This window comes from Micropterus dolomieu, linkage group LG12 (assembly GCF_021292245.1).
Source record: "Micropterus dolomieu isolate WLL.071019.BEF.003 ecotype Adirondacks linkage group LG12, ASM2129224v1, whole genome shotgun sequence".
Taxonomy (NCBI): domain Eukaryota; kingdom Metazoa; phylum Chordata; class Actinopteri; order Centrarchiformes; family Centrarchidae; genus Micropterus; species Micropterus dolomieu.
The window spans coordinates 27,279,185-27,304,577 of record NC_060161.1 but is presented as its reverse complement, the minus strand read 5'-3'; the positions used below and the strand labels follow the sequence as shown (position 1 = coordinate 27,304,577).

Genomic DNA, 25,393 nt, shown 5'->3' with positions numbered 1-25,393 from the left:
GTAATCTCTAAATATAGACCAGGGATTGAACTCACGACCATGGCAGTATTAGTACCAGGCTGTCCTGCCTGGTTAAATAAAGTTTAACTATAATAGGCTATCATGCTCTAACCCACTGAATTCATGATGGTCTGTGAACCTTTGATGTTAGGGGTGTCCAGTAAATATTTTCTTTATTTTTTGTGTCCATAACAAATCCTGAATAAACGCTTCAAACTCATCCCCAGTTAATCACTTTTCCTGCCCGGTGATGACCAGACATGGGCACAAAACCCCCATAAAACTGCAACGTGACATATTCACACTTTGACACTTTATGTTAATTAGTGAGCTTTAGAGGTGCTGGTAGGTGTATTTAATTACCTTGGAACAGAGCCAGACGCTAAGCTAAGCTAACAACTAAGCATTAGCTTCATATGTACTGTACAGGCATGAGAAACATTTCCAAACTGAGCTGACGCCCTCATGGGCTCTAGCCTAAATTAGAGGTGGAGGAGGTTGGATATTTAACTGGCCAGTCAGGATTGTTTCTACCAGGATTAACCGTTCAGGGTCCGCTGTCTTTGACCTCATTTAACTTCTGATTGAGAGAACGGTCATATCAGGCATTAGTCACAGATTAGTCTATGCTGACAGGCTTGATTGTTTCAATAAAAGTAACGGTTTCAGCTAATCATTTACACAGTGGAGCATATTGTTGGGCTTGGACGCTTCTCTAATATCACCCGTTAGATACATTTGTGAAATCATGGTAAAGGTCAGAGCCACAATAAGTATGACTTTTTTAAACTAACCATTTCTGAGGCGTTCGTTTTCAGACGTAATTATTAAATAGCCTATTTTAAATTTCAGTTTCGTCATGCAACAATATTGTTTTAGTTATTCTTTGAGTGCTATTCAATGGCCTTGAACCACACCAGCTATCAACCAATAGGTCACACAGTTCATTTCAAACACTGTTGAACCAGGATGCATCTATAATGTAGCTCACAATGAAAGCTCAATTTGTGACAAAAAAAGAGAAGTAGTTTTTGTTTAATATATTACTCCCTTTAATAAACAAAAGTACTTTTTTTCATAGAAAAACTCCGTACGCCGTACAGAAGAGCAGACAGGTAATATTCACATGAAGAATGATATGTTGGTATTGTCAGACATGTTTATCAGCTCACTCACATCACAATCCAATGTAAAAAGACATATTGGTAAAATCAGACTTGGCTTTGTTGGTGCATTATTTCATTTTAGCCGCGTTATATACAGATACCCAAATCCAGACACACACACACACACACACACACACACACACACACACACACACACACACATTAACTTTCCCCACAGCGATCTGTCATCCGCCTATGTTGAGTCACTTTTCCATGTCCATCCGTCAACATATCCATCTATCCTTTATCCATCTCCCCTGAGTTTGTCGTTCTAATGATCGTCCAGGCTTCCCTCACACCTACTGCTCTCCTGATCCGGTGGCGTCATCACTATCAGCTCCTTGAGGAGAGCCTGGCGTCGATCCTCCGACTGACCCTCCCTCTGCTCCTCCTCCTCCTGCTGCTCTCCTTGCAGCCTTCCCCTTCAACAGGTGACTGTTGGGGTGAAGAGTGTGGAGGTGGATCAGCAGCTCGTCCTGCGTTCCCGCTGTGTGGCCGCACTCCTCGCAGACGTACAGCTTGTTGCGCCGCTCCTTATAGGCGTACTTCTGGGTGACGCTGTGGATCTTCTTCATGTGGGACTCCAGGGAGCAGCGCTGGGTGAAGGCCTTTTCGCAGAGGGTGCACTTGTAAGGACGGACTCCTGTGGGAAATTATAAAGAGAAATGTCATGTGCTTTCTTGCATCTGTTGCCTATGTGTTTATGCAAGTGTGCGTAAACATGGAAGTGTGTAGCTACCTGTATGTGTGCGCACGTGTCTCTTGAGGTCAAAGGTGTCGTTGAAGCCTTTGCCGCAGAAGCTGCACGGGTGTCTCTTGGTCTCGTTGTGACACTTCATGTGTCTGTTTAACATACGTTGGTAGTGGAAGGTCTTCTGGCAAACCTACAAGCAGCAACAAAAAACATCAGGGCCTTTTCACTTTACTTTTACATTCAGTTATCTTCAGGGCTTAAAACACTAAAGGTGCCCTGTGAGGATTTTTGTTGAATAGCCGATGGCAGCATCTGTCTGTCGACCACTTTGGTCCTGATGGAAATACCTCATCAGCTGTTGGCTGGATTGCCTGGAAATGTGTCAGAAACATCCATGTTCCCCTCAGGATGAATGTTTACATTCAGTGTTTCTCACCAAAAGGCATTGTGTGTATCACTGAAGCCTAACAAACACAATTAACGCATTTTCTTCCTCATTCAACATTTGCAAAAGCCAAATTAAAAAAATATATTTAAATGTTTTATATACATCCATGTTTGCTAGCTTTCAGTCTTCCTCTTCCTCTTCACTTCCTTTGTGGACACATTGTTACGATTCTTTGCATATTACTGCACAAGACTGGCAGCAGGAATATGAATCTTGTTGCTTGTGCATGATACAAACAAAATGGAGCCCCACTCTTAAAAACATCACTCCGTAGTGCTACTATTGGCCCAGAACTCCACAATGTAGATTTTGATTAAAGTTTTTTTTAAAGTTTTTCCTTGTTTTTAATAAATGGTAAAAATTAAAATATTCTGCATTTCTGTTCAGTCTCCATACCTGGCATGAAAGCGTCCCCGTCGTCGTCCCAGTTGACAAACTTTGACTTTGACCTGTTGATCTGGTCACCATGGAGACCGCTTCCACGGGCGCAGGAGTTGTCGTCACAGCAACCGGCATCACGGTGGCATGTGGCGTTGGCGGGGTGGAGATGGCAGGAAGAGAGGGGGGGAGAGAAGAAGGAACGGGCAGTAACTCGCCTGTAGTTACCTGCAGAGGGGAGGGCGAATAAAAATATTATTGACATTATGATTCCAAGTTCATTCATCTGCATTTATAAAGCTGTTGTTTAACTTAATGTTCACCACTTTGAACACTGAGCTGCAGTTTAACACGTACAAAAAACAACGTACAAAGACAATGTTGCACTAATGCATTAAGAGAAATCATAGCTCATATGGAAATGAAGCGAATATCTGAATAATATTAGTAATACTAATAGATATTAGTTACATCGAGCTGTTAATTAAGAAATAAAACACCAATTTAAGGGGTGTAGCCGTATGTAATTCTGAAAATGTTACACAATCCCTCCCTCCTTATTGTAATTGTGCAGCAAATCAATAATTGTCATTGTGAGATTTGACAATCTGAGGAAATGCTGTGCTGTAAATGTTCGTTTCTAGAAGAATAAACAACCCAAACTAGGCACATTTTCTCAGTTTGAAACATCTAGATATTTTGTTTCATACCCACTATATAAACCAAAAAATGTAAATGTTCTGCACTTAATCACCACCACTATTTTGGTCAGTTGCTGCTTTTCTTCCTCACCTTGATTTTGGATCGGATGTATGTAGGGCCACCCTGCGTTCTCCTTCTCACCTCAGACCTCTCCTCCGGTGAAGCCGGCGGGCTCTGTGGTCGGCCCAGCATCGTGCTGGACGGCAGTTCGGCGTGTGTTTGTGTGTCAGAGAGAGACGGTTTGGTGAGGCAGAGCGGCGTCGTCTCCGCAGGGCTGGCTTCGGCTTCCATCATCAGGACGGATGGAGGGAAGATGGAGACTGGAGGGAGAGAGAGGATAAGTTAGTGTCACCTTCCAAGTAACTTCTTAAACCTTTTTTTTGGCAACTTGGGGACAGCGGAAACAAGTTGAAGGCGTGTTTCTAGCCACCTGATAAATGCAAGTCAAACATTCACTCTCTTTTAGCTCTGTTTTTCGTCTCCACCAAAAGGAAGTACCTGGCTTTTTTGCTGCTAAATGCTCCATTATGTTCACCAGCTAGTCTCAAACTGTGTTTGTCTCCTGGACAGGTTGTGTAGAGTGAGTTTATAGAGCTTTTTCTATGAAAACAGCTGCCAAGTACATTAAAAAAAAAGCTGCTACAAATAAAGATTATTAGACTAATGATTGTTGTTATGATTTTGAGTATGATTATGATCGTTGAGTTGCATTATGGGAAACGTAGGATCCAGCATTTGTGTAGATAAAAGGTATTACTAGGAACTTAACGTCACAACATCTCGACATCTGCAGCTTCGATTTTGACCGTTCTTTGTTTATTCTGTCTGTTGCGAGTGCCCAAACTTTAGGGAAGTGCAACGCAAAGTTGCTTGAAAAAATAAGATATTTTGATTGATTAATAATTCTGATGACTAAATTAGCGTCTGTATGGATGCTGGCTAAATAATTTCATTTTCTTCCTTCTGATGTTGTTAGAGCTGCACACTGCACATTTGATTAAAAATGTAACTACAGGCTAAAAAAGTAGGAAATACACTGACAAGTAGGACAGATGGTGAGAGGGACATGTAAGAGAACAAGGGAACGGGAGAGAAAAAGAAGGAGACAGAGGGAGAAATGTCTCATACAGAGTTTCACAATAAGCAGCTGCCTCATATTTGCACAATCTCTCAATTAGCAAACATGCAGAATTAAATGTGTGTATCTATTTCTGTGTGTGGGCGTGGGCGTTTATATGTTTTGCCTATTGTTTAGTGGGACTTTTTTTTGCACGCACACATGCCCAACACACACACACACCACATTACCATTGCAGTTAGACTTGTCCGACCAGACAGTCTTGCAGCACCAGCTCTGTACCTTCCTCAAACAATCCACCTCTGCAGGGCTGGATGCCTTTCCGTGTGTGTGTTGTGTATAAGAGTATAACAAAACACCAGTAAAAGAGGGTGACTGAAAGAAATGTAGGGTCTATTGAAACATTCGAGCCTCCAACACACAGGTGTGTGTGCATGCTTTTGTGCGTGTGTTCAGGTAGCCCACAGGCAGGTGTGGTCTGGCTCAGTGAGGACAACGAATCAGTTGACTCTGCAGGGCCTCTATCAGATAAAACACAAATGTGAATGCAAATGTTGCCTCATAGGGAGCTATACAGATGAAAACACATAGCCCATCTGTAAACTCACAGAGGTAACGGTATGCTGTGACACACAGGGACAGCACCATGTACACTGAAGGCCTCATGAGCAGCTTCCTTTCTTATTTAGTAAAGAGATATCACTCACAGACCCTCTGCGGACCTTAACAATCAGTTTAAATTAACTAGTTGGACTGGGTATTGTTTGTCCAGTTTTGCTGCAAAGTACACATTATCCTTAATGTGTACTTTTGGTTTTGTCAGGGATGCAGAATTTGGGAAGTCGGATCTTTTTTGATTGTTTATTTTACAAACTGTTGACCATATCATTTCAGCATTTGTAACGATTTTAAATCTTTAGTTATTCCTGTGTGGAGATAGTTTCTGTGGTGACGGCTGCTGGCTGGACATTTAATCTCATCTTGTATTGTTTGTTCGCCCCTCCTTCCCCCTCACCAATGAATGAAGAGAATGTGTGCGCTTAGGTCAGAGTGTGTGTGTGTGTGTGTGTGTCTGTATTTTTGGGAGGTAGAGTGAGGGGGTTCAAAATACCCCAATTGTTGAGAGAGAGGGAGAGAGAGACAGAGTTGTGTTGTTAAAAATGCACTTCTGTAATATTTTTTTTCTATTCATTTAATGGCGCTCAGCTCGGAGAGTCAACAATAGGTAGATAAGATTATCAAACAGAGGGTGTGAGTGTGTGTGTGTGTTTGCTAAAGGCGTACTGTCCGCAGCAGTGGGCTGGCTGTAGGGTCCGTTACATTTCCTCCCATCCAATAAACATTAACCTTGCTATATCCTTATACAACTTTTAGATGAAAGAGTAAAACCATTTTAATCTTGGACATTTAGCTTTTTTAAAATATAAATTACATTATTATCATTTCGTTATTAAAGAGACAGACCACCTGTTTCTATAGCCTATTAGGACCTTTTGTCTACTATCAGTTCTGACCTACTGGCATCAATAACAGTGCCTCAATTTTAATTTTTTAAAAGATGTACATGTTTGTACTTATTTCCTTTTCCCCCTGTACTTTGTATGTTAATTGTGTTCCCATAGCAGTCCACCTGTTTTTATTTATTTATATTTAACACACTTTATTGTATTTATGAGCAAAGTGATGCCTAATCTCACATAAACCAGCAGGTGCAAGTGATAATAGTTCGTCATGTAATGTGTGAGTGACAAGTGGGGCGACCTAGAAACTAAAGGGTTGATTTGGGACTGATGATCCATCACAAACAGGCCCAGGCACATGTTTGTGGATTAAGAGATAAATATAAATGACTGCTACTACACACACACATACACACACAAATATTTAACTGTCGAAACTGATAGCATCCGGCTCCCCATAAAAGTATTCATCTAGTCTTTCTCTGACGGCAATTATGTGTGTGTGTGTGTGTGTGTGTGTCCTTCTGTCACTCTCACACAAAAACAGTACCTGCCTGCCTAAGCCAGGCAGGTACGTCAAGTAACGGCACATACCAGAAACTTTTGCCGGGACCGTTGCTGGGTTTGGTGAGGAGTGGTAACAATGCGTAATTATGCAATGACGCTCATGGCAAACTGGACTTTATTTTATTCAAATGCGACTTCTTTACAACAGGTTCTCATTTTGGGTGCCGTTTAAGGTCAACAATAAAGTTCAAAGTTTTCAGAATGCCATTAAATGAAATTAATTTAAACGTGCGCGTAAAATTAGCATCTGAATGCTTAACGTGCTGTTAATCAATCCAGAAATACTGTCACTGCAATTAGACAGGATGATTAGTTGCCTCTTAGTTCCTTTTAGACGGTTTAAAACCACCTAGAAATTAGGTTCCGGCTTCCAACACTAGAGAGGATGTAAAAGTCAATGATTAAAAGTTAACGGTGATGAGTTGTGGAGGAAAAGGTCACAGAGGGAGAGAAAGAGAGAGACACGGGGGGAGGGGGAGAGAAATGAGAGCGACAGAGAGGTTTGTTAGGGTGTAGTCCGTTACTTGATATCTGATACGTGGTCTTACAATAAAAACTCTGCCGATGGCAACAATGGGGATTGTTCTCAAGACGAGAGAGAGAAGAGAGCTGTTGGGAAAGTAATGGACTCCCTTAACTTGTCATTTAAATGTAAAGTCGGTGGTAAACACGCTACATAACTGGCGCCAACGACGTCATGCTCAAATTTGACAGTTAAGACATGTCAGCTCTTGTTTGGGCGCACGATCCAGAAAACGTTATTTTCTATGGATCAAACCGCAGTGCAATCAAAAATGTCAACATATGAGTGGGCCACGAATCCATTTCAGGTCTTGACTCATAGGCTAATACACATTACAATACACTGACGTTTATTTTGATTTAAGGATGTGAGGACAACTCTGTCTTTAAAAACAGCAGCAGCAGCAGAAAAAGGAGCTTTATTGCCAAGTAGTGTTTTACACATAGGAGGAATTTGCTTTGGTGATAAGGAGCTACACGTAGACAAGCATACAGTTGACATAAATAAATGTAGAAATGTGTAAATATGGAATAAGCAGATAAGGACTTCATGTTTAAAAAATCATCTCCATCAAGGCTTAACCGATGATCCCTGGACAAAAGATTTAAACTCAGTCCCTTACCAATAGATCAGAACTGAGTGACTACTCAGTAGGCTGTATAACAGGCCTGTATTTAAGCGACACAGTTCAATTCAGTGCTAAGCAGGAAGAACGCCTCAATCAAGGGTTGAAGGTCGATATGTGAGAAGCAACGGGCCCTTGTGATGTTAGGCCGCACAACACCCAACAAGCTGATAGGCTAAATGACAAATATGAACATACAAGTGCAAATATAGGTTAGTATCGGCTTTTGTACTGATATGTTAATGTGAACTTAAAATCTAATAGTTCGATTAGGATACAGCGGGTTTACAACTTTGTTTTGAAGCAAACTAAACATTGAAAGGAGGGGTAAATCGGCCAAAACAGAAAAATAAGCAGCTTCCCTCTGCATGCAGGAACTATTCTACTCTGTCTTCACGGCCCGCTGTGTTTCCCGTTATTCTGTGGCCCCGGACTGCGGCCGACCCGTTACAATCACAACCCGACCCCTCCTCACCCGCCACTCTGACATTTCTGGTGGATCCAAAACCGCATGAAATCCACAAATCCGTGCGTAAAAACACCAAAGACGCGCCGAGAGGCCCGCTAATGCTTTCGTTATGGTCGCTTTAAAAAAATTAAATTAAATTAAAAAAAATCAACAAATATGGCTCATTACAGCAGCGTGGACTCACCTGGGATGTAGACGTCCCCTCGCTCATGATCAGGTAGTTCACTCCAGTTCCGCTTTCCCGGCGATATATTCGCCTTTTTCACCAGAAAAGCCCTCGGCATGTTCAATTAATACCCGATCCTTTATGGAGGTTGGTGGAGAAGCGACTTAGCTCGACGTGAAGTCAACTAAAAGTCACAAAGCAGGAAACTCCAAAGTTGGAAGGGAAAAAAATGGAAGGTGTCGGTCTCCTCTCCTCCTTCTTCCTTGCACCTTTTCTTCTCGTTTCGCAAGCTGTACGCCGCTTTTACCTGCTTTCTTCCCCACACCTTTCTTTCTCTTAACCTGATCTTCTCTCCAGCTCGGGATGAACAAAAGCTAAAACGTATGTCGGCGTCGGGACAGGTGAGTCCGCTCAGGTATGCAACCCGGACAGGTAAAGTCGAATATCACCTAACAGGCTCCTGAAATAACGGGAGTGTGTGTGAGAGTGGGTGGGGGAAAAAACACGGCAGATTGTATCCTGATCACACACACACAGTCAACAGAGGTGGGTAGGCTACAAAAGCGGCACAGGTACTCATTTGAAAAGCAGGAAACAGGCGCCAGCGCGCATGCGCGACAGAAATAACGGTGACAACAAGCCAGAGAGTCTGGGTTAGGCCTCTGAAGGCCATACCTGCTGAACCGGTTTACCTCTCCTTTCTCACTCTCGCCTCCACCTCTCCGCCATTCCGCTTTAAGGTGTGGGGAACGGTGGAAATAACAAGAAGAAGAAGAAAATTTGGAGGGGTAGAGAGTGTGTGAGGAGGGGGAGAATAGCAGTTAACGTAGACACTGGAGCACACTCACGCATGGCGTGAACACACGTTCCGCCTGCAGCCGCATGAACACAACCAAAAGGGTAACAAGTTGAGCATCAGTTTTTTAAAGCCCACCCAGTATATAGAAACCTCCAGAACAGAATATTAGATTCATCAGGGTGTTTCACAGATGGTATTTTTAGACACAGGTAGCTGTAGCACATCATTTCATGACAGATCTAACTCTATAAAAGGCTGATGGGAATGTATTTTCACATATTATCACAGAAGTTTGAGTCTTTCTTTCTTGGTCTCCCTAAAATTTATTTATTTTTGTTTTAGATTATTTTGCTTTTGCACTGAAGCTCATCTGCACACTTGATACTACCCCTGGATACCCCTGTGCATGCCATTCACATAAGGTTGTGTTTGCATAATATTTTAGGCCAGTAGCTTCTGTAATTACTGTGAATAGACAGAAACCTTCTGGAGAAATTCACTGTTAAAGACAATATAAAAGCTATGATCGATAGATAAACTTTATTGTCATTTAACGTGGGAATTTACATACACAGAAGAAACAAAAAGTTGTTTCTCATCAGCTACCATTATAGTGCATTTAAAAGGACAATGATAAATAGCCAAACCTAAATAGTTAAAAACAACAATCCTAAAAAAATAAAGAGATAAAAAACATAAATCAGTACAATTCTGATTCACACTAAGCAACCAAGCTCACAACAATGTTTGGTACAGTAGTCCTTTTGTTGAATGTTTCACCTGTACTGTTTAGGAGATGGGACTGTAGCTGTGTGTGTGCGCGTATCTTATCTATCTATCTATAGAAGCAGTTCCTCTATAGTGATACATAACCTAAACAGTCATGTAGTACAGATAGCGTGTTCCCTGGGCACCGTTATTTTTTGTCTTATTTTTATTTTTTTACTCTTTATTTGGAGTTAAACCTTTGGAATAATACAAAATATTCATTTATTATGTACCGGATACATTTTTATTCTAAGATATTGTAAGTTTCAAGTGTCCCATTCATTTTGGGGTGAAACACAAAACTCATGTATTAAAATCTTTACATTTCTAATGAACACTGACTATTCGCCACCTTACTGGAGACACACACAAAAAAAACACCCATCAGTCTAAATACATGTGAAATACTGCGTGTAGATATCAGCGTAAACCATTAGTTAAATTAAAAAGAAAATCTGCAACAATTTTGAGAAAATCAATTCTGTAATTTTTCAAGCACAAGCACAAAAACGTTCTACTTACAAATGTGAGGGGATTTGTTGCTTTTTTTATTTGTTGTTTATGATTTTAAACCGACTGATCATAATGGGCACTTTCTACATTTTAGACAAAATAGTCATTGAGAAAATGCACAGTAGATTAATGATGAAATGATTACATTAATATTGAAAATAAGTTGCGGTCTTAATGTGCAGTACTCCTTATTAAAAGTTAACCTGCTTCCTGATCAACCACTGCTTATATCAGCTAGTTTATCCGCTGATTGCTGTGGATTTATATTGGATGGTAGTGTCAGCGTGTACACATACTGTGCGTCTCAGTGTTGCTGCCATTTAACAGCAGTCTTTATTATTTACGCTAAAAAGACAAATATAGGCCTGTAGGTGTGTAAATGAGTCATTCAGAGATAATTACTTGCCCCACCTTTCCCCTCCCTCCCCGGTGTGTGTCTTTACAACCCCCTCCTGTTTCTCTTGTCTTTTTTTGTAATTAACCCGACAGCAACTCACACACAGCCCTTAAGTGGCCTCTTGAAACACCTGAAACCTAAACATAGTAACACACAGGGGAGAAAGAAAGAAGTAACAAGCAATCATCTAATACAACTGCATCCCAGTGCTTTCTTACACTGCTTTGACACACACATCTCTAATGAATGCATGTATACATTTTTACCTCCATCTTCATCAGAACCCTGCGTTAATCTATAATTTAACAACACAATAAAGCATTGTTCATCTCTACTTTCAGTTTCACAGCTGATAGAATAAAAAGCAATTGCCTCACACATGTTTTGTGTAACTGAAAAGTCTTGACCCTCCATGTCTAAGATGATCCAGATGTTTTTGAAGTGCATTAGCATTATGGACAGATTTCAGAGTCTTATGGTCAGATACAGTGGGGTTGCCGTCACCAGGGCCATGATGTAGGTCTCCAGAATTCAGAAAGGTGTTTCTCCTCAGCCTCCCGAAGAACTGCAGGAACAGTTTTCACTTTGACTTAACCGTGAAAGAGTTTCCTGTCACTACTTCAACCAGTCAACTGGAATTAGACTCTTTGACTTTCAGGAAGAAAGAAATTGGCACACAGCTGAAAAAAAAAGCTCAAGAAAGATATGTAAACATAAACAATAGGTGAAATAAAAAAGCAACAACATGCAATGTATGTATTTAACCAATGAGTTTTGTTGACGTTGACTTTACGTCCTCATTGTTTGTGGTCCCACAAATGTATTAAATATTTTATTTAATACTTTTACTTTTTTTTTTCTGGCTCCATCAAAACCCAGTTTAGCAAAGTACTGACATGGTAACGTTTCCCTTTGTCACAAACAAGGCATGCACATTTGATAAAGTACCATACAGCATTGTTCTTACACCAATTAAGGAAATATTTCATGTTATATATTGTATGGGCACTTTGCTAAAATGTCATTCACAGACAGAGAAAGGTACACTGAGTTATCCTACATGGTGATGTTAATTAAGTTAAGTTTGAAACAAACTGTTAATATAATATAATATAATTAAATACAACACAACACCAAATAGACTTATTTGGGAGGGTTGTACCATCAACACCAATCAATGAACCCCAAACAGAAGCAGTGGGTCTTTTTCTGCAGTAGACTTCTGAAACATATACCACTTCAAATACTATCTGTATAAGCAATTCTCATAAAATAATGTATGTTTTAGCTGTCAATAAGGACATTAGGACACATTCAGAGTTTAGGGGGTTTTTTTGGTCCCAGAACATTTACATGTATGACTTATCTTTTAATCCCCTGTTCCTATTTTATTTTGTAATGTTGGTCAGTTAAATAAACATATTTTTCTTACTTTCTGCTGATTCCCTAGTGGATCATACCAAGCCTGTTGTAAGAAATCTTGGCGTCTGGTTTGACAGTAGTTTACGTTTTGAGCAGCACAACACACAGCTTGTGCAACAGCGTTTTTACCATCTTAGAAATATATCAAAAATACGATCCATGTAAACTTTTAAAGACACTGAGACCATTCTACACGCCTATTGGTCAACTCAGTTGGTTGAATCAGACAGAGAGTTCAGAACTCAGCTTCCAGGCTTTTAACCAGAACAAACAAACCGTGATCACATCAAGCCTGTTTTAACCTCTTTGCACTTTAAAACAGATTTTAAATTATTATTGATTACTTTTAACCCCCATCATGGCCTCTCTCCTTGCTGTATCTCTGACCTTTTAGTACCATCAGGCACCGGCACGTGGATCCTCGGGCAGACGACTGTTGTCTGTTCCAGAGTCTCGACTGAAAACTAAAGGGGCCAGAGCGTTTGATGTCAGGGCCCCGAGGCTCTGGAACAGCCTGCCCGAGGAAAAAAAGGTCAGCTGAGTCAGTGAACTCCTTTAAGTCCCCTCCTAAAACACACTTTAATAGGAGAGCCTTTCCTGATTTTAGTTGACTTCTTTTAACTGTATTTTAATTCCTTAAAAATGTAGTTTTGTCTGTTTTATCTTAAAACCTGATGGTTTTATGACTTGTGTGTTTTATTTTCTGAAAGTACTTTCTATAACATTTTTTAAAAAGTGCTCTTATTCTAATCATTCTGTGTGAATGGCATGAAAATATAATAAAAAGTAGACCAAAGTAGGTAAAATGATGATCCATAAGACTGTCGCCTATAAACTGCACCTCAAATGACCCAAACCCCCAAATTGTGATAAACAAAGAAGTATCTTGGGGCAAGAGAAGCTAAAACCTTGGATTATTTAATTCAGATCAATTTACCAACCGTTTAATGGCATTACTCCTGATACCATTGTCATGTGGATCAGGAATATGTTGATGTTTTGTTGTGTATGCCTCCTACTATAACATTTTCCAAACCTACAAACCTACATTTTAGCAGTAGAATTGGTCCCTTTAACCCTAGTGGAGATTCATGCTTATTGTTGGTATTATTGCAGATTTAAATTCTCCTCTTTATTTAGTATTCAACTTCATTGAGTTTCTGTTTGAGCCCTGAGATTTCTTTCCCCTCCACTCCCTCCGGGCGCGGCGTCCTTCGGTTTTTCCATTTTGCATGTGCAGGTAAACAAAACCTAGCATCACAAATAGACACACTTAAAATACAAAGCGTATGCAGCATTTGTCAGCTGTTCACTCTCGCTGAACAGAGGACAAGATTTTTGAGAAAGAGGTGTCTTGTGAGAGGAGTGGTGCAGGATGAATGAATGAATGGTATGCCGCCTGGGCTGTCGGAGTAGTTTGGGCAAATGAGCTACCCTCCTCCTTTTTTTCTCATCTTTCGTTTACAGCCGCTTCATAACTGTCATCGACACTTTCTTCCTTTTGAAACAGTCTTTGGATGCAGTGGTGGAAAGTAACTAAGTACATTTACTCAAGTACAAGTTTGAGGTCATTGTTCTTAACTTGAGTATTTCCATTTCTGCTACTTTCTGCTTTCACTACTTCTCAGAGGGAAATAATGTACATTTTACTCCACTACGTTTATTTAATAACTTAAGTTACTTTATATATTTAGATTAATAATACAACTATAATCAACAGAAACAATATAAAAGATCATTAATTCCCAAGTTAGCAGTATATAAAGTAATTAAAATTAGTTCAACTTTTACCAGCTGCAACATTAACGTGATGAGCACATTAATGCATCAGTACTTAATCAAACAGTGTATGATGTAGTTCTAAATAATGAGTACTTTTACAGTGTATTTTGATGCTTTTATTTATAGGTACATTTTCAATCCAGGACATTACTTCTAACAAAGTATTTCTACACTTTGGAATTAGTACTTTTACTTTAGTAAAAGATCAGAGGACTTCTTCCACCACTGTTCAGATGTGTGCTTTGCTTAGAAAGAAGTGAGAGGAAAGCCTCAAATAACAGTGTATGACTTTTGCTTCCTCCCATGCCCATAGATAGATTTGAGTCACTTGAAAGAGAGCGATAGAGAGATAAATAGAAAGAAAGAGATAGAGAGCGATGACAGACATAACGAACAGCGACGTGTGCTTAACACAAGTTCAACCTGATCGACAACCTCATCTCTTCTTTGGTCTCTCCTACATTTCTGTTATTTCCTTCTCTTTATCATTCTGTCCATGTTTTCCTTTCACAATCACAAAAATGTATTTGTCTGATGTATGAAACTGGTTTATGTCATGACTGCCTTTGCACAGTGATTTAGAACCGCTGACCTGAACTGGTATGATTAAATGTGTGACTTTGGCAGCTCCTAGTGGTCAAAAGTCAAAATGAAGTGTGAGGAGAATGCATTCTGGAGACTTTGTCTGCACCAGGGAAGAATAAAATTCATGTGGCAGGTGACAATATAAAAATATAATAGAATATGTAATAATAATAATCTTTATTTATTTTTAAAACCAACGTTACAAAGTGCTTAACATAAAGCAGTTATAACATAAAACATATATATAACAATACAAGAAACAAAAGTCACTTGAAAATATACTTCAAATAAATCAGGGAATGCTCTACGATAAAAGTATGTTTTAACAAGGGATTTAAAAAAGTTTACTGATTCAGCCGACCTAATTTCCTCGGGTAGATTGTTCCAGAGCCTCGGTGCCCTAACTGCAAAAGCTCTGTCCCCTCTCAGTTTCAGCCAGGTCTCTGGGACCACTAAAAGCCCCTTACTTGAGGATCTCAAGTTACGAGCCGGTATATAAGGTACTAGTAGGTCAGCAATATAGCAAGGGGCGAGACCATGTAAAGCCTTAAATGTAATCAGTAAAATCTTAAAATCAATTCTAAAACACACTGGGAGCCAGTGTAACGAAACCAAAACAGGAGTGATATGATCAGGTTTCTTGGTTCTAGTTAAAAGCCTGGCAGCTGACTTCTGGACATACTGTAGCCGCACAATAGATTTTCGATTCAGGCAGGAAAAGAGACAAAAGTCCAAACGTGAAGAAATAAAAGTGTGTAAAATGGTCTCAGTATCTTTAAAAGTTAAAAAAGGTCGGATTTTAGAAATGTTTCTAAGATGATAAAAACATGATTGCACCAGCTCTGTGGTGTGCTGCTCAAAACACAAGTCACTGTCAACAGACACCAAGATTCTTTGCCGCTGGCTTGATTTGATCTGATAAACCAAGGCAATCTGTTAACGGCACAATATGTTTTGTCAAATACTTGGGTCCAATGATGAGGATCTCTGTTTTATCGGAGTTTAATTGACGGAAATTATCGGACATACAGTTTTTTAACTCACTAAGGCAGTCCTTCAATGAATTTCAGGGTCAATGTCTGGGCAGGTACAATAATGCAGTAATGGGTAGCTTATTGTTGTTTTTAGCCTAGGTTACTTTTTTTGGACAGTGCAGAGGTTTCTTCTCTATTTTCATAGCATTTTTATTTGTTAATTAACATTTCTTGGAGCAAAATATTTTTAAGAACGTTTTTAACAAATGCTCTCAAAAAGTGGTGGGTAGTGTCCCCAGTGTAAGGCATGAAACAGAGAGCAGAGGGGGTGGAGGCTAGTAAGAGATGTGATTGGGCCGGCCCGGTGTGGGCCCAATGGGCAGCTGTCCATGCTTTATGGGACGATCATTGGCCCATCTTTTAAAAACAGTTATATAAATAAATAATTTACGTTGCAACGGCCCCAAAGGTGCGTCGGCCCACCGGGTATTTGCCTGGCATGCCAGATTACCAATCCAGCCCTGGTCAGCAGGATACCATGCTCACAATGACTATGCTAACATGCTGATGTTAGCAGGTGTAATGTTTACCACCATGAGAGATCAGAATGGGTCTCCTGTAAGCACCCCTATCTGTCAACTACAACACCGGTCAAAATTTGAAGTCATTACAGAATATGTTAGGGACTGGGAAGGCTTGAGCTACTCCCAGCCATCTTTTTTAATCTGGTGAAGAAGAAATGGCTACTGGAGTCAATTCTTTTAGAAAGTGTGACTCTATTGTGCGTGGACACTTTTTTACTGAGGTATTTAGGTTTGTTTTTTCACTTTCGATTCTTTTCAATTGCCTTTCTGTCTCGCTCTGTCAACATCATGCCAATAATTCTGAATGCTGACGCTTGTTTTGGAGGATTTGTTGTGGCAGCACTGGTCAGGCAACATACCTGTATGTGTGATAAAACTGAGGTGATTACTGTCTGGTGTACAGTAGCAAACTGTGAGCTGATTTGATAGTTGTTGAATGAACCAATTAGCTTTGCAGCAATGTAAATATGCAAGATTTAGCCAGGAGGCTATTTTCCATCTGTAGTTCACACCAGGTCAATAAAAAAATGAAATATACAATACATCATATAATAAAAGACACCACAATTATCAAGAGAGTGATTATGCTTTACTAAACAGATCATGACCTGGTTACTAAATTAAAGCTTTTATAAAGTGCAAGTGAACCAGCTGTAAAGTGCAAAATGATAAGTTATGCAGTTTAATGTGCTGTTTATACGGTAAAGTCCCATATTATACAATTTAGTGCAATTTAATGTATGGAAGTGCTATTTACTGCAATAAAAGTGCTGCATCTAGTGTGGGACAGACACACACAATAAAACAGAGTCAGTAGGTGATCACATATTTGTTGTGTCTTGAGCCATTGTTGAAGATGAAGTCAGGGGCAAGTTGGGTATTCCCTAACAGCAGCCGATAACTTGTTCCAGATCTCAGTATACCCTTAACTGACAATTAAGCTTTTCCAAACGTTGCTCGCCGGGACGTCACTAGGATTGAAGGACAGGGAGGGCTTAGCCCCTGTCACACTCTGCCTGTCAGCCATACCTTGTTTTACACTTTCGAGTTTAGTTAATTATCTGTCTTATAGTATGTTGAGTTTTGGGTTCTGTCCTGTCTAGTGCCTGGTGTCCAGTATCTGTTATATAGTCCGTATTTTGAGTTTCAGTTATTCCTTGTGTCCAGTTACTGTGTGCTTGTGCTGGTTGGTCTGTTACTGTCTGTGTGTCTGGTTTGTGGCGATCTGTCTGCTTATGTCTTTATTAGTTTATTTTTCTTCCTCTGGTCTGTTATGTGTTCAGTAACCTGTGTTCCGTCTGTTTTCCCTGCTGTCTCTGCCTGTGCCTCGTTAGCCTCATGCTCCTCACCTGTGTTGCTCCCGCCCTGCTCGTTAGTCCCTGTGTGTATATACCTGGTGTTTCTGTCTCGTCTTTGTTGGGTCATTGTATGGGGTATATCTTGTGTTGAAGTATTTTTTGTCATGAGGAGATGTGTGATCTGTTTTGGATTTCTGCCTGAACCCTGTTTTTGGACTTTGTGGATGTTACTTTGGATTCAGCCACTATTTGTAAGTGTGCTTGCCTTTGTTTGTATTAAAACCCTTTTGAGCGGTACCTCCTCTGCCTTGCGTCCTGCGTTTGGGTCCTTCAACCTGCTTCACCGCACAAATCCGTGACAGCCCCCAGGATATGCACAATTGGCTTGCAAAATCTTTGCACTTGCATCTTGTTACTGTATTACAGCTACACTCATGTCAACAACCAGTGAAGAAGCTAAGATGTTAACAGGTAAAAAGTGACAGACATATTCTGTTCTTCCACTTATCCTCTGCTGAACTTTACTGTAGTGTTAGCTTTTAGACACACTAATGCTGCATAGGGGGGATTCACTATGTTCAGACTGAGTTTTTCTGTAGGCTGTGACTTAAATGCTACCCAGCTGCTCATGTAAATATGTGATAAAGTAATGCCATATCTAGTTCCCCTCTATTGGATAAGTTGCAGGTCCAACAACCTGCCAACAAATGTCTGTTAAAAGAAAACTACAAACTGACTACATTTCCTTAGACCTGTGGGCCACTACTGACCTGTAGATCACTACACACCTGTAGACCACTATTGATTATTGTATACTATTACTGACCTGCAGATTACCACTGGCCTCAGGATCAATCTCCTGCTTTTCTCTAAAATATCTTCCAATATCCATCTGGTCAATTAATTGAAAGAGATACTGGGACACTGAGACAACAGGGACACTGACATTTAATTTTCACTGGCAGCAATATTCTATGGGAACTGATTTTGTTTTGAAATCCTTTTAATAGAAATAAGTGGCATTCATGCTAGCTAGACTAGTGTTTTCCATAGCCAACTAAAATATCCCCTTTTCTTCAGCTCAAGTAAACATAGCTTAAGTTAAGCAAGTAATCATTAACAGCTTACAATTTCACTCTGTATCAGTCACAATGCTAGATTTTTTTTTTTTTTTTTTTTTTTTTTTTTTTTGTTGAATGCACCTGTTGGGTGCTTTCCTCAGTTACCTCTTTAGGTAACTGAGCTTTCTGCCAGTTAGCTTAGGTATCTGGCAGAAAGCTATGAGTCCTAGTGCCTAACCACAGTAGGGGTCTAAATTATGATGCAGAGGAAACAAGGATTAGCCTATACTTGTGGAAACAATTATATTTGTGTTCTATTGTATTTATCAATATTCTTGCTTCTCTTTGTCCCGGGGACCAACTCCGGGTTTTTATCAGTGAACTGACTGAAGAACTATCATGTGTGTGTTGGTGGGGGAAACCGGAGCACCTGGAGGAAACCCACACAGACACGGGAGAACATGCAAACTCCACACAGTCTCCTCTGAAGGTCCTGGTTGCAGTTCTGCCAGCACTAGTTGATTTTGGTTTAATGTATTCACTTAATGGGGTAGAGCAAGTCCAAGATCATATAGCGCTATAGAGAGGGAGAGAGAATTTAAACTAAAAATGTCAAACTTAGAAAAAATTTTTTATATGGCTCCTTTATAAAGTGATTCTGTTGGTTTGAGTGTTGCATTTGTAAGCTGGCAGGTACACAATTTGACATCTAAAGGGGCTTCAGAACCAGCTTTCCTTCTGGGGATTTTTTAAAAGTAAATTAATTAGGGCTTGGAAAAGGCATTATTACATTAATGCCAGCAATTTTATCAAATGTTAACAGTATTATTTTGAAAGTCATTGCTCACTGGCTCTGAATACACATACAGTCAAACCATGGGTCATAGGAGGGTTGGGATGTTGATCAGCCTGCAAATCACCCACCCAAACGAGCAGTGGAGGGAGGCTTTGGCAGACTAAGCTGGATGCAGCATGTGGGAGAAGTAGATAAACAAAAGCAAGACAAATGATCAAATGCCATAGGGAAGCGGATAGCTACACACTGATTGGTAAAACTCACAAACAGCGAGGATCAGTCTCAAAACGATTTGTGCTGCGCGTTGCCTACAAAAAGTTCAAGACAATGCTTGTTGCTGCGCTCAACCGACCACTTCACCTCATTCTAACAGGACACTTGCTACTGAACATAGATCTTTTTATGCTGCACCCTGATAGAGGAAAAATGTCTCTGCTACCTGTTAAGAAAAAAATAAATAACAAAACGGATATATAGCCTGTTAACCTGTTGCTCAGAAGGTGCCTGCTATGATACTGTATGTTCATGGCTCTGGACTCTGATGGTAACTTGTCTTAACAACCTAGATAAAAATGTAATGCCCTGGCAGTGGCAAATAGCTTTGGTTTTATATTTGATAACATGTTTAAGTTGAGATTTGCAATAAATATTTTATTGCTATTGGAATACTTCTGGTAAAACACACATTTGTTTAAAGTGTTTGAAAACCACATGTTGTTGCACTTTTGTAAATGGCAGTACATTTAAATCAAAAGTGCACAATACACTACGTTAGAATTTGTTATTCAGTGTTGCGCAATGCACAACAATGTAATTGATCGTGATAAAAAAAATTTAATTGTTGCCCTGCACTAAAATTAAAATACATACATCCCTGTTTGTACACAGCTTCCCTGTCAAACAAATATATTAACTGAATAAAAAATAAAAATATCAGGTTGTTAGTTTGTAACACTGTTACAATACGTACAATAGCCTCCTGAAACACAATTCTTTGTTGGGTTCTAAATAAAAGCAGAACATGGGAATATATTTATTAGTCCCAAATATCCTGGAACTTAAACCTTGCAGTTCACAAAAACAATTATGTTTGCACTAAATCTACAAATTCATGCAAGTTTTAAATGCATTAAAATTCATAATTTATGCGAGTGTAGCCTAATTACTTTAAAACAATGTATTTAAAAAGTAGACCAGAAATAACTTGATGGAGAAACAATTAAAATTCATTCATAAATACTTTTTTAATCTCTTATTCTTTAATTACTACTTCCTCCGGAGCAGAAGGTGGCGGTATTGCGACCAGTATTAAAGACCAGAAGAAGGACTCCTATAAACAGTCCATTCACCCGGATACAGAAACAGTTTGGTGTTACGATCACAGTGGTGGGTGTATCTTTTGAAAAACCACCAAGTAATTATGAATACCACAAAAAGACCTCGGAACGGAGAGCGGCATGACGATAACAAGCGCATGAAGACTGGCAAGAGACACGTGGCTGTCCTGATTCTGGCGCGTGGAGGGAGCAAAGCGATTCCTCTAAAGAACATTAAACCATTAGCCGGAACCCCCCTCATTGGATGGGTGCTGAGGGCTGCTTTGGACTCCAAAATGTTTGACAGGTAGATATAATATTTAAAGGATCTGTTATGAGCTTTCACTGTGAGAATGACGGCCCAAAACCTGAAAGCACAAACCTCCAAACTTCTTTAAAACACATGCGCATTGTTTCCCTGCTTTTGGACGACGCTGAGGTTAGGTTCTGAATCAGAAAGTGATGGGAAAGTCCAGATCAAAATCCACTGTGCCTTGAGCTGCCAAATCTGGACTAGATTGTCCCAGAGAGGTTAAAAAAGTTTCTTGTTTGTGAAACCTTTATTCTATTTATGAAAATGTAAAAAAAGGGTGAATTTATATGGATTAATGAGGTGTCTGTGAAGGTTCTCAGTCATCCAGGTCATAGTTATCCGACGAACTTTGAGGTCAAAGGCGACTGGACTTGTATCAACTGGATTTTGTAGTATCTTCAACCAAGTCCAGCTGCCTTTGACCTCAACCTTCGTTGATTTCATTTAGTGTAACGAAACATGTAAAAAAAAAAAAAACCAACAACAAATTGTTTCAGATTTGTGAAACCTTTATTCTATGTTTTCAAGCTTTAACCTCTCCTGAGTTTCCCTTACTTTTTTCCTTACCTGCCGAATGTATCCCCTCTGTGTATAAACCTGTTTCATTGACCTCATTAAGGTGTCATTACTACTTAATGTACTCCAAACGTGTTGTATTACTTTGCTACAACCCCTGTTTTCCTGTTGAAGATGTCATAATGTAACTCAAGAAACACATAAGTTAATTGATTAGTTTATCTATACATTTTCATTTCAAAGGAAAAAGGAAGAAAAACATGTACTTAAGGCATTAAAATACACATTTTAGGAGTGAGTAATGTTCAGGTTATTCATGCTGGGATGATTAGTCAACACAAAATTAATATCCAACTGTATTTATAATAGATTTTTGCTTCTCAAATGTGAAGATTAGATGCTTTACAACATTGCATTTTTAAATTTTTGCTGTTGACTGTTACTTTGGAGCAAAGCTATTTATTTGATAAAGATTTGAAGTTCTCATGAGGCATTTTAAATTATCAACTTTACTAGAAGACAGTTTATTTCAATCCTGCTGTCCTTTTTAATATGTAATAGTATAAATTAATTTTGCCAGTAATAACAGAAATATTTTAGTTATATTGGACATGTGGCAAACAAGAACATGTCTAAAGATGAGAAGAAAACTGCGAAAAACAAATCAAAACAAGTAAATATAATAAAAGGACAATGATTAAACGCCTTAATTTTCCTAGTGTGTGGATATCGACAGACCATGATGATATCGAGAAGGTGGCAAAATCCTGTGGCGCTGAGGTGCACCGAAGGAGTCCTGAAGTGTCCAAAGACTCTTCTACATCACTTGAAACTATCCAAGAGTTTCTCAGGACCCACACAGGTACTTGCACCACGCCAGGCTGTGTTTGTGCAAACTGTAGTGTCACAGCAGGTCAGACTTGTATATTGAAACAACAGCAGGGTGATCTTATCTGCCATGTTTGGTTAGTGACAAAGCGCCAACCTGCTGCCGAGGGGAGACGACTATGCTGTTTCATTTTAAAGCACGCCCTATGTTGACTTTGTTTTCACAGAGGTGGATGTGGTGTGCAACATTCAGGCTACGTCCCCGTGTCTCCATCCGTTCCATGTGAAAGAGGCCCTGAAGATGATCACGGTGCAGGGCTTTGACTCGGTCTTCTCGGTTGTCAGGAGACACCAGTTCCGCTGGCAGGAGGTCAAGAAAGACTGTAAGTCAACAGACTGTTGTCCCAATGCAGTGACTAAGAAGTCAAACCTATTTAATCTGCAAACTCACAACCTTTTCAGTGGTTGATGATGTAGACTAAATCACATATACATCTTAGATTTTTCCACCTGCTATGTTTATTGTAAGCACCAAAGCAAACTCCTTGTATGTGTAAACCTATGTGGCAATAAAGCTGATTCTGATTTAGATTGTTTGGTTTTATTGCAACAAAAACAATTTTATGTGTGTTAATCTTGGCCCCCTCCAATGAACCGCTCCAGTCTAAATCACACTAGGGTCCTGTGTTGCATCTCTTTGTCCCTCGTTTCATGTCATCCCTTCAATGTCGCTATCAAGGAGTTGGGGAGGTGGGGAATAAAATATTCACTGTGCCCATCTGTAACTAAATCATCATTTTTAACATTTAATTTACAGCATGAGGTGAATATTGTACTTTTCTCAGCCATAACACAGTCAAACCTTACAGCTAAGATATTGTGCTGCTGTAGTATACCTGTATGTATTGCATTTTGCCCTCATCTAGACCCTTTGCTCATCTGTAAAGCAGTTATACAGTTTTTTGGAAAAAGCTGCATAAAACCCCAAGTATTTGGATAATAGTTATCTGCGTTTCTTATTCCAACTCAGCCTCTTTCTGTAAATACGTAGTGGATGCAAAATAAAAAAAAAAAGCTGTTTATTGTATTGTAATTGACATTTTAACCCTTAATCTGCCTCTTTCTAGCTCATGAGGTTACCAAGCCGTTAAATCTGAACCCATCCAAACGGCCGCGGCGTCAGGACTGGGATGGAGAGCTGTGTGAGAACGGCTCTTTTTACTTCACCACTAGAGACCTCGTACTGAACGAGGGACTTTTGCAGGTAATTGGGCAGCACAATTAATTGCAGCATTTCATAATTTTATGTTTCCCTTCTTTTCAGTTCTCTTAAACTTACATGTGACTACTGGTGACCTTTGAGTGTGCGGCATGCATCCATGCAAAGATTTTCTTGAATAACTCTTCTTCTACTATTCACTTTGTGTAATGGCTGCTGCAGTTGTTCTTACTGTGTTTTTTACGCTTTCACATTTTTGTTTTTTCTGTTTCCCTCTCTCCAGGGTGGTAAGGTAGCTTACTACGAGATGGAGCCAGAGTTCAGTGTGGACATAGATGTGGACATCGACTGGCCTGTGGCAGAACAGAGGGTTCGCAGGTGAGATGCACACAAACGCTCTGCACTAGAAAGCAGAGAAAAGGGACAATCACAGCGATTGTCAGCGATACAAATCAGATGGATTACTGCGCTGACAATGAGCTTTCAATCGAATGCTTTAGAGACAGTCCAAAAATGAGTAGGAGTGGCGCAAGGTCAAAGAAGGGGGAGGGTGTTGTACTTTTTCTGTTTGCTGAAGGAAGGGTTGTCTGGCTGTGTGGGAGAGGCAGAGAGGGTTTTTTATTGTCTTCTTTAAAAAAATATATTTGTGTTCTCTTCCTTAACATTTTTTTCTCATATGCAGATGTTATCATAAAAGGCTCAAACTGTTGCGTTGATATAGACAGAGAGTCATATCTTTACGCCTTTTTACTTCTATTTATGTACAGTAGCTTAGTAGTTTGAGTACATCTCATGCTTGTTGACTTACCTCATGTGTTTTTCTGTAAGCTGTTTTTGTCTGTCTGTGATTTTATTTTTCACCTTTTCCACAGGTATGGTTACTTTGGACAGAACACACTAGTTCGTCTGATGTTCTGTAAGGTTTCCGGATGTTTAACAAATGGAAGGGAATCCGGAGAAGAGGAGGACTCTATTAGCAGCAGAGACATCGCAGGCATCTGCATGCTTCTGAAAGAAAACGTGGAGGTTGGAATTTGTCAAAACTCTAAAATGCATACGTGTATTGGCTCTTTATAGGGATGCACCGAAATGAAAATTCTTGGCCGAAGCATAAAGTAAATATAATTAAAAAATTTGCAGAATACCAAACATACATTCATATTTTTCCTTTTTTTTTTTTTTTTTACCATTGCATAAATTAAATAGTCAAAATGTCCTTTTTACTTAGTGTTTCGCACAGGATTTGGAGAAACTATGGTGGGTGGGTCCGAGGCCCGAGAGTCCCGTACAAGTAAATTAAATGTGTCCATCTACTTTTCATGTACACATGTAATATGTTTTATACTTATGTAATCCAATTAATCTGATTTCCATACTGTATAGTATGGATGTTAAATTTATCAAGTCTGACCCAGTTTGATAAATAATGTTATGTGGTTCTCGGATCACGTAACATGAAGACTTCATAGCCTCTCTTCAGGTAGGAGACTCATACAGCAACACTTGTCTTTGAAAAGACAGAAAATGACAGGATAAAGCCGCTCATCTGCCTGTCAGCTCGCACTGGTCCGTTTCAGTGGATTTACCATAAAGTCTTGCATACGTGTGCACCTCAAATTTAGGTGCGGCTAGCTTAATTGCCTTCTCAGAAACGAGTGACAGAAACACTCAGGTCAGACCTTTTGTTGCCTTTGCTAAGAAGTCAGCCTCAGATGGTGTGGAGACAATTCAGCAGAACAGTGTCTGCAAACGGTGATTCATGCGTCTTTCTCTGACACTTTAAAATGCTTCCACACTGCCGACATGTCAACGTAATTGTTTGGTAAAACTTATTCGGTCTTTTGACTTATTAGACCGAAGGTGCTTTTTTTTGGTATTTTCGGCCAATTAATTTCGGTGGCCGAACGTTCGGTGCATCCCTACTCTTATCATATGGCACTACCTGT

General features: G+C 39.7%; 2 protein-coding genes across 4 annotated transcripts in view; one reads left to right on the top strand and one right to left on the bottom strand.

Moving 5' to 3' along the window:
• Window positions 1-1,019: 1,019 nt before the first annotated feature.
• ovol1a (ovo-like zinc finger 1a) lies at window positions 1,020-8,948 on the bottom strand. Its single transcript, XM_046065123.1, has 5 exons — window positions 8,295-8,948; window positions 3,479-3,708; window positions 2,705-2,914; window positions 1,906-2,050; window positions 1,020-1,809 (listed from the first exon to the last, which is right to left on the bottom strand). Exons 1-5 carry the CDS (start codon window positions 8,392-8,394, stop codon window positions 1,466-1,468), a joined length of 1,029 nt encoding a protein of 342 aa, XP_045921079.1. The 5' UTR covers window positions 8,395-8,948; the 3' UTR covers window positions 1,020-1,465.
• Window positions 8,949-20,633: 11,685 nt separating this feature from the next.
• The window catches only part of cmasa (cytidine monophosphate N-acetylneuraminic acid synthetase a), a 10,163-nt gene continuing 5,403 nt past the window's right edge, over window positions 20,634-25,393 (top strand). For 2 of the 3 annotated variants that reach the window (XM_046064975.1, XM_046064974.1), the window contains exons 1-6: window positions 20,634-20,878; window positions 22,120-22,262; window positions 22,456-22,611; window positions 23,356-23,492; window positions 23,731-23,825; window positions 24,320-24,473. In XM_046064975.1, coding sequence (XP_045920931.1) covers window positions 20,676-20,878; window positions 22,120-22,262; window positions 22,456-22,611; window positions 23,356-23,492; window positions 23,731-23,825; window positions 24,320-24,473 — 888 coding nt within the window. In that variant the 5' untranslated portion in view covers window positions 20,634-20,675. The remainder of the gene's footprint in view (window positions 20,879-22,119; window positions 22,263-22,455; window positions 22,612-23,355; window positions 23,493-23,730; window positions 23,826-24,319; window positions 24,474-25,393) is intronic. The other variant, XM_046064976.1, reaches the window with a different exon arrangement.

What these genes read in the sequence shown, in the direction of transcription:
- ovol1a (XM_046065123.1), bottom strand. Translation starts at nt 8,394, where the DNA reads ATGCCGAGGGCTTTTCTGGTGAAAAAGGCGAATATATCGCCGGGAAAG. An exon ending in CGGGGACGCTTTCATGCCAG is followed by an intron (nt 2,051 to 2,704) that starts GTATGGAGACTG and finishes TGCTGCTTGTAG; the next exon opens with GTTTGCCAGAAGACCTTCCA. An exon ending in ACACGTGCGCACACATACAG is followed by an intron (nt 1,810 to 1,905) that starts GTAGCTACACAC and finishes AATTTCCCACAG; the next exon opens with GAGTCCGTCCTTACAAGTGC.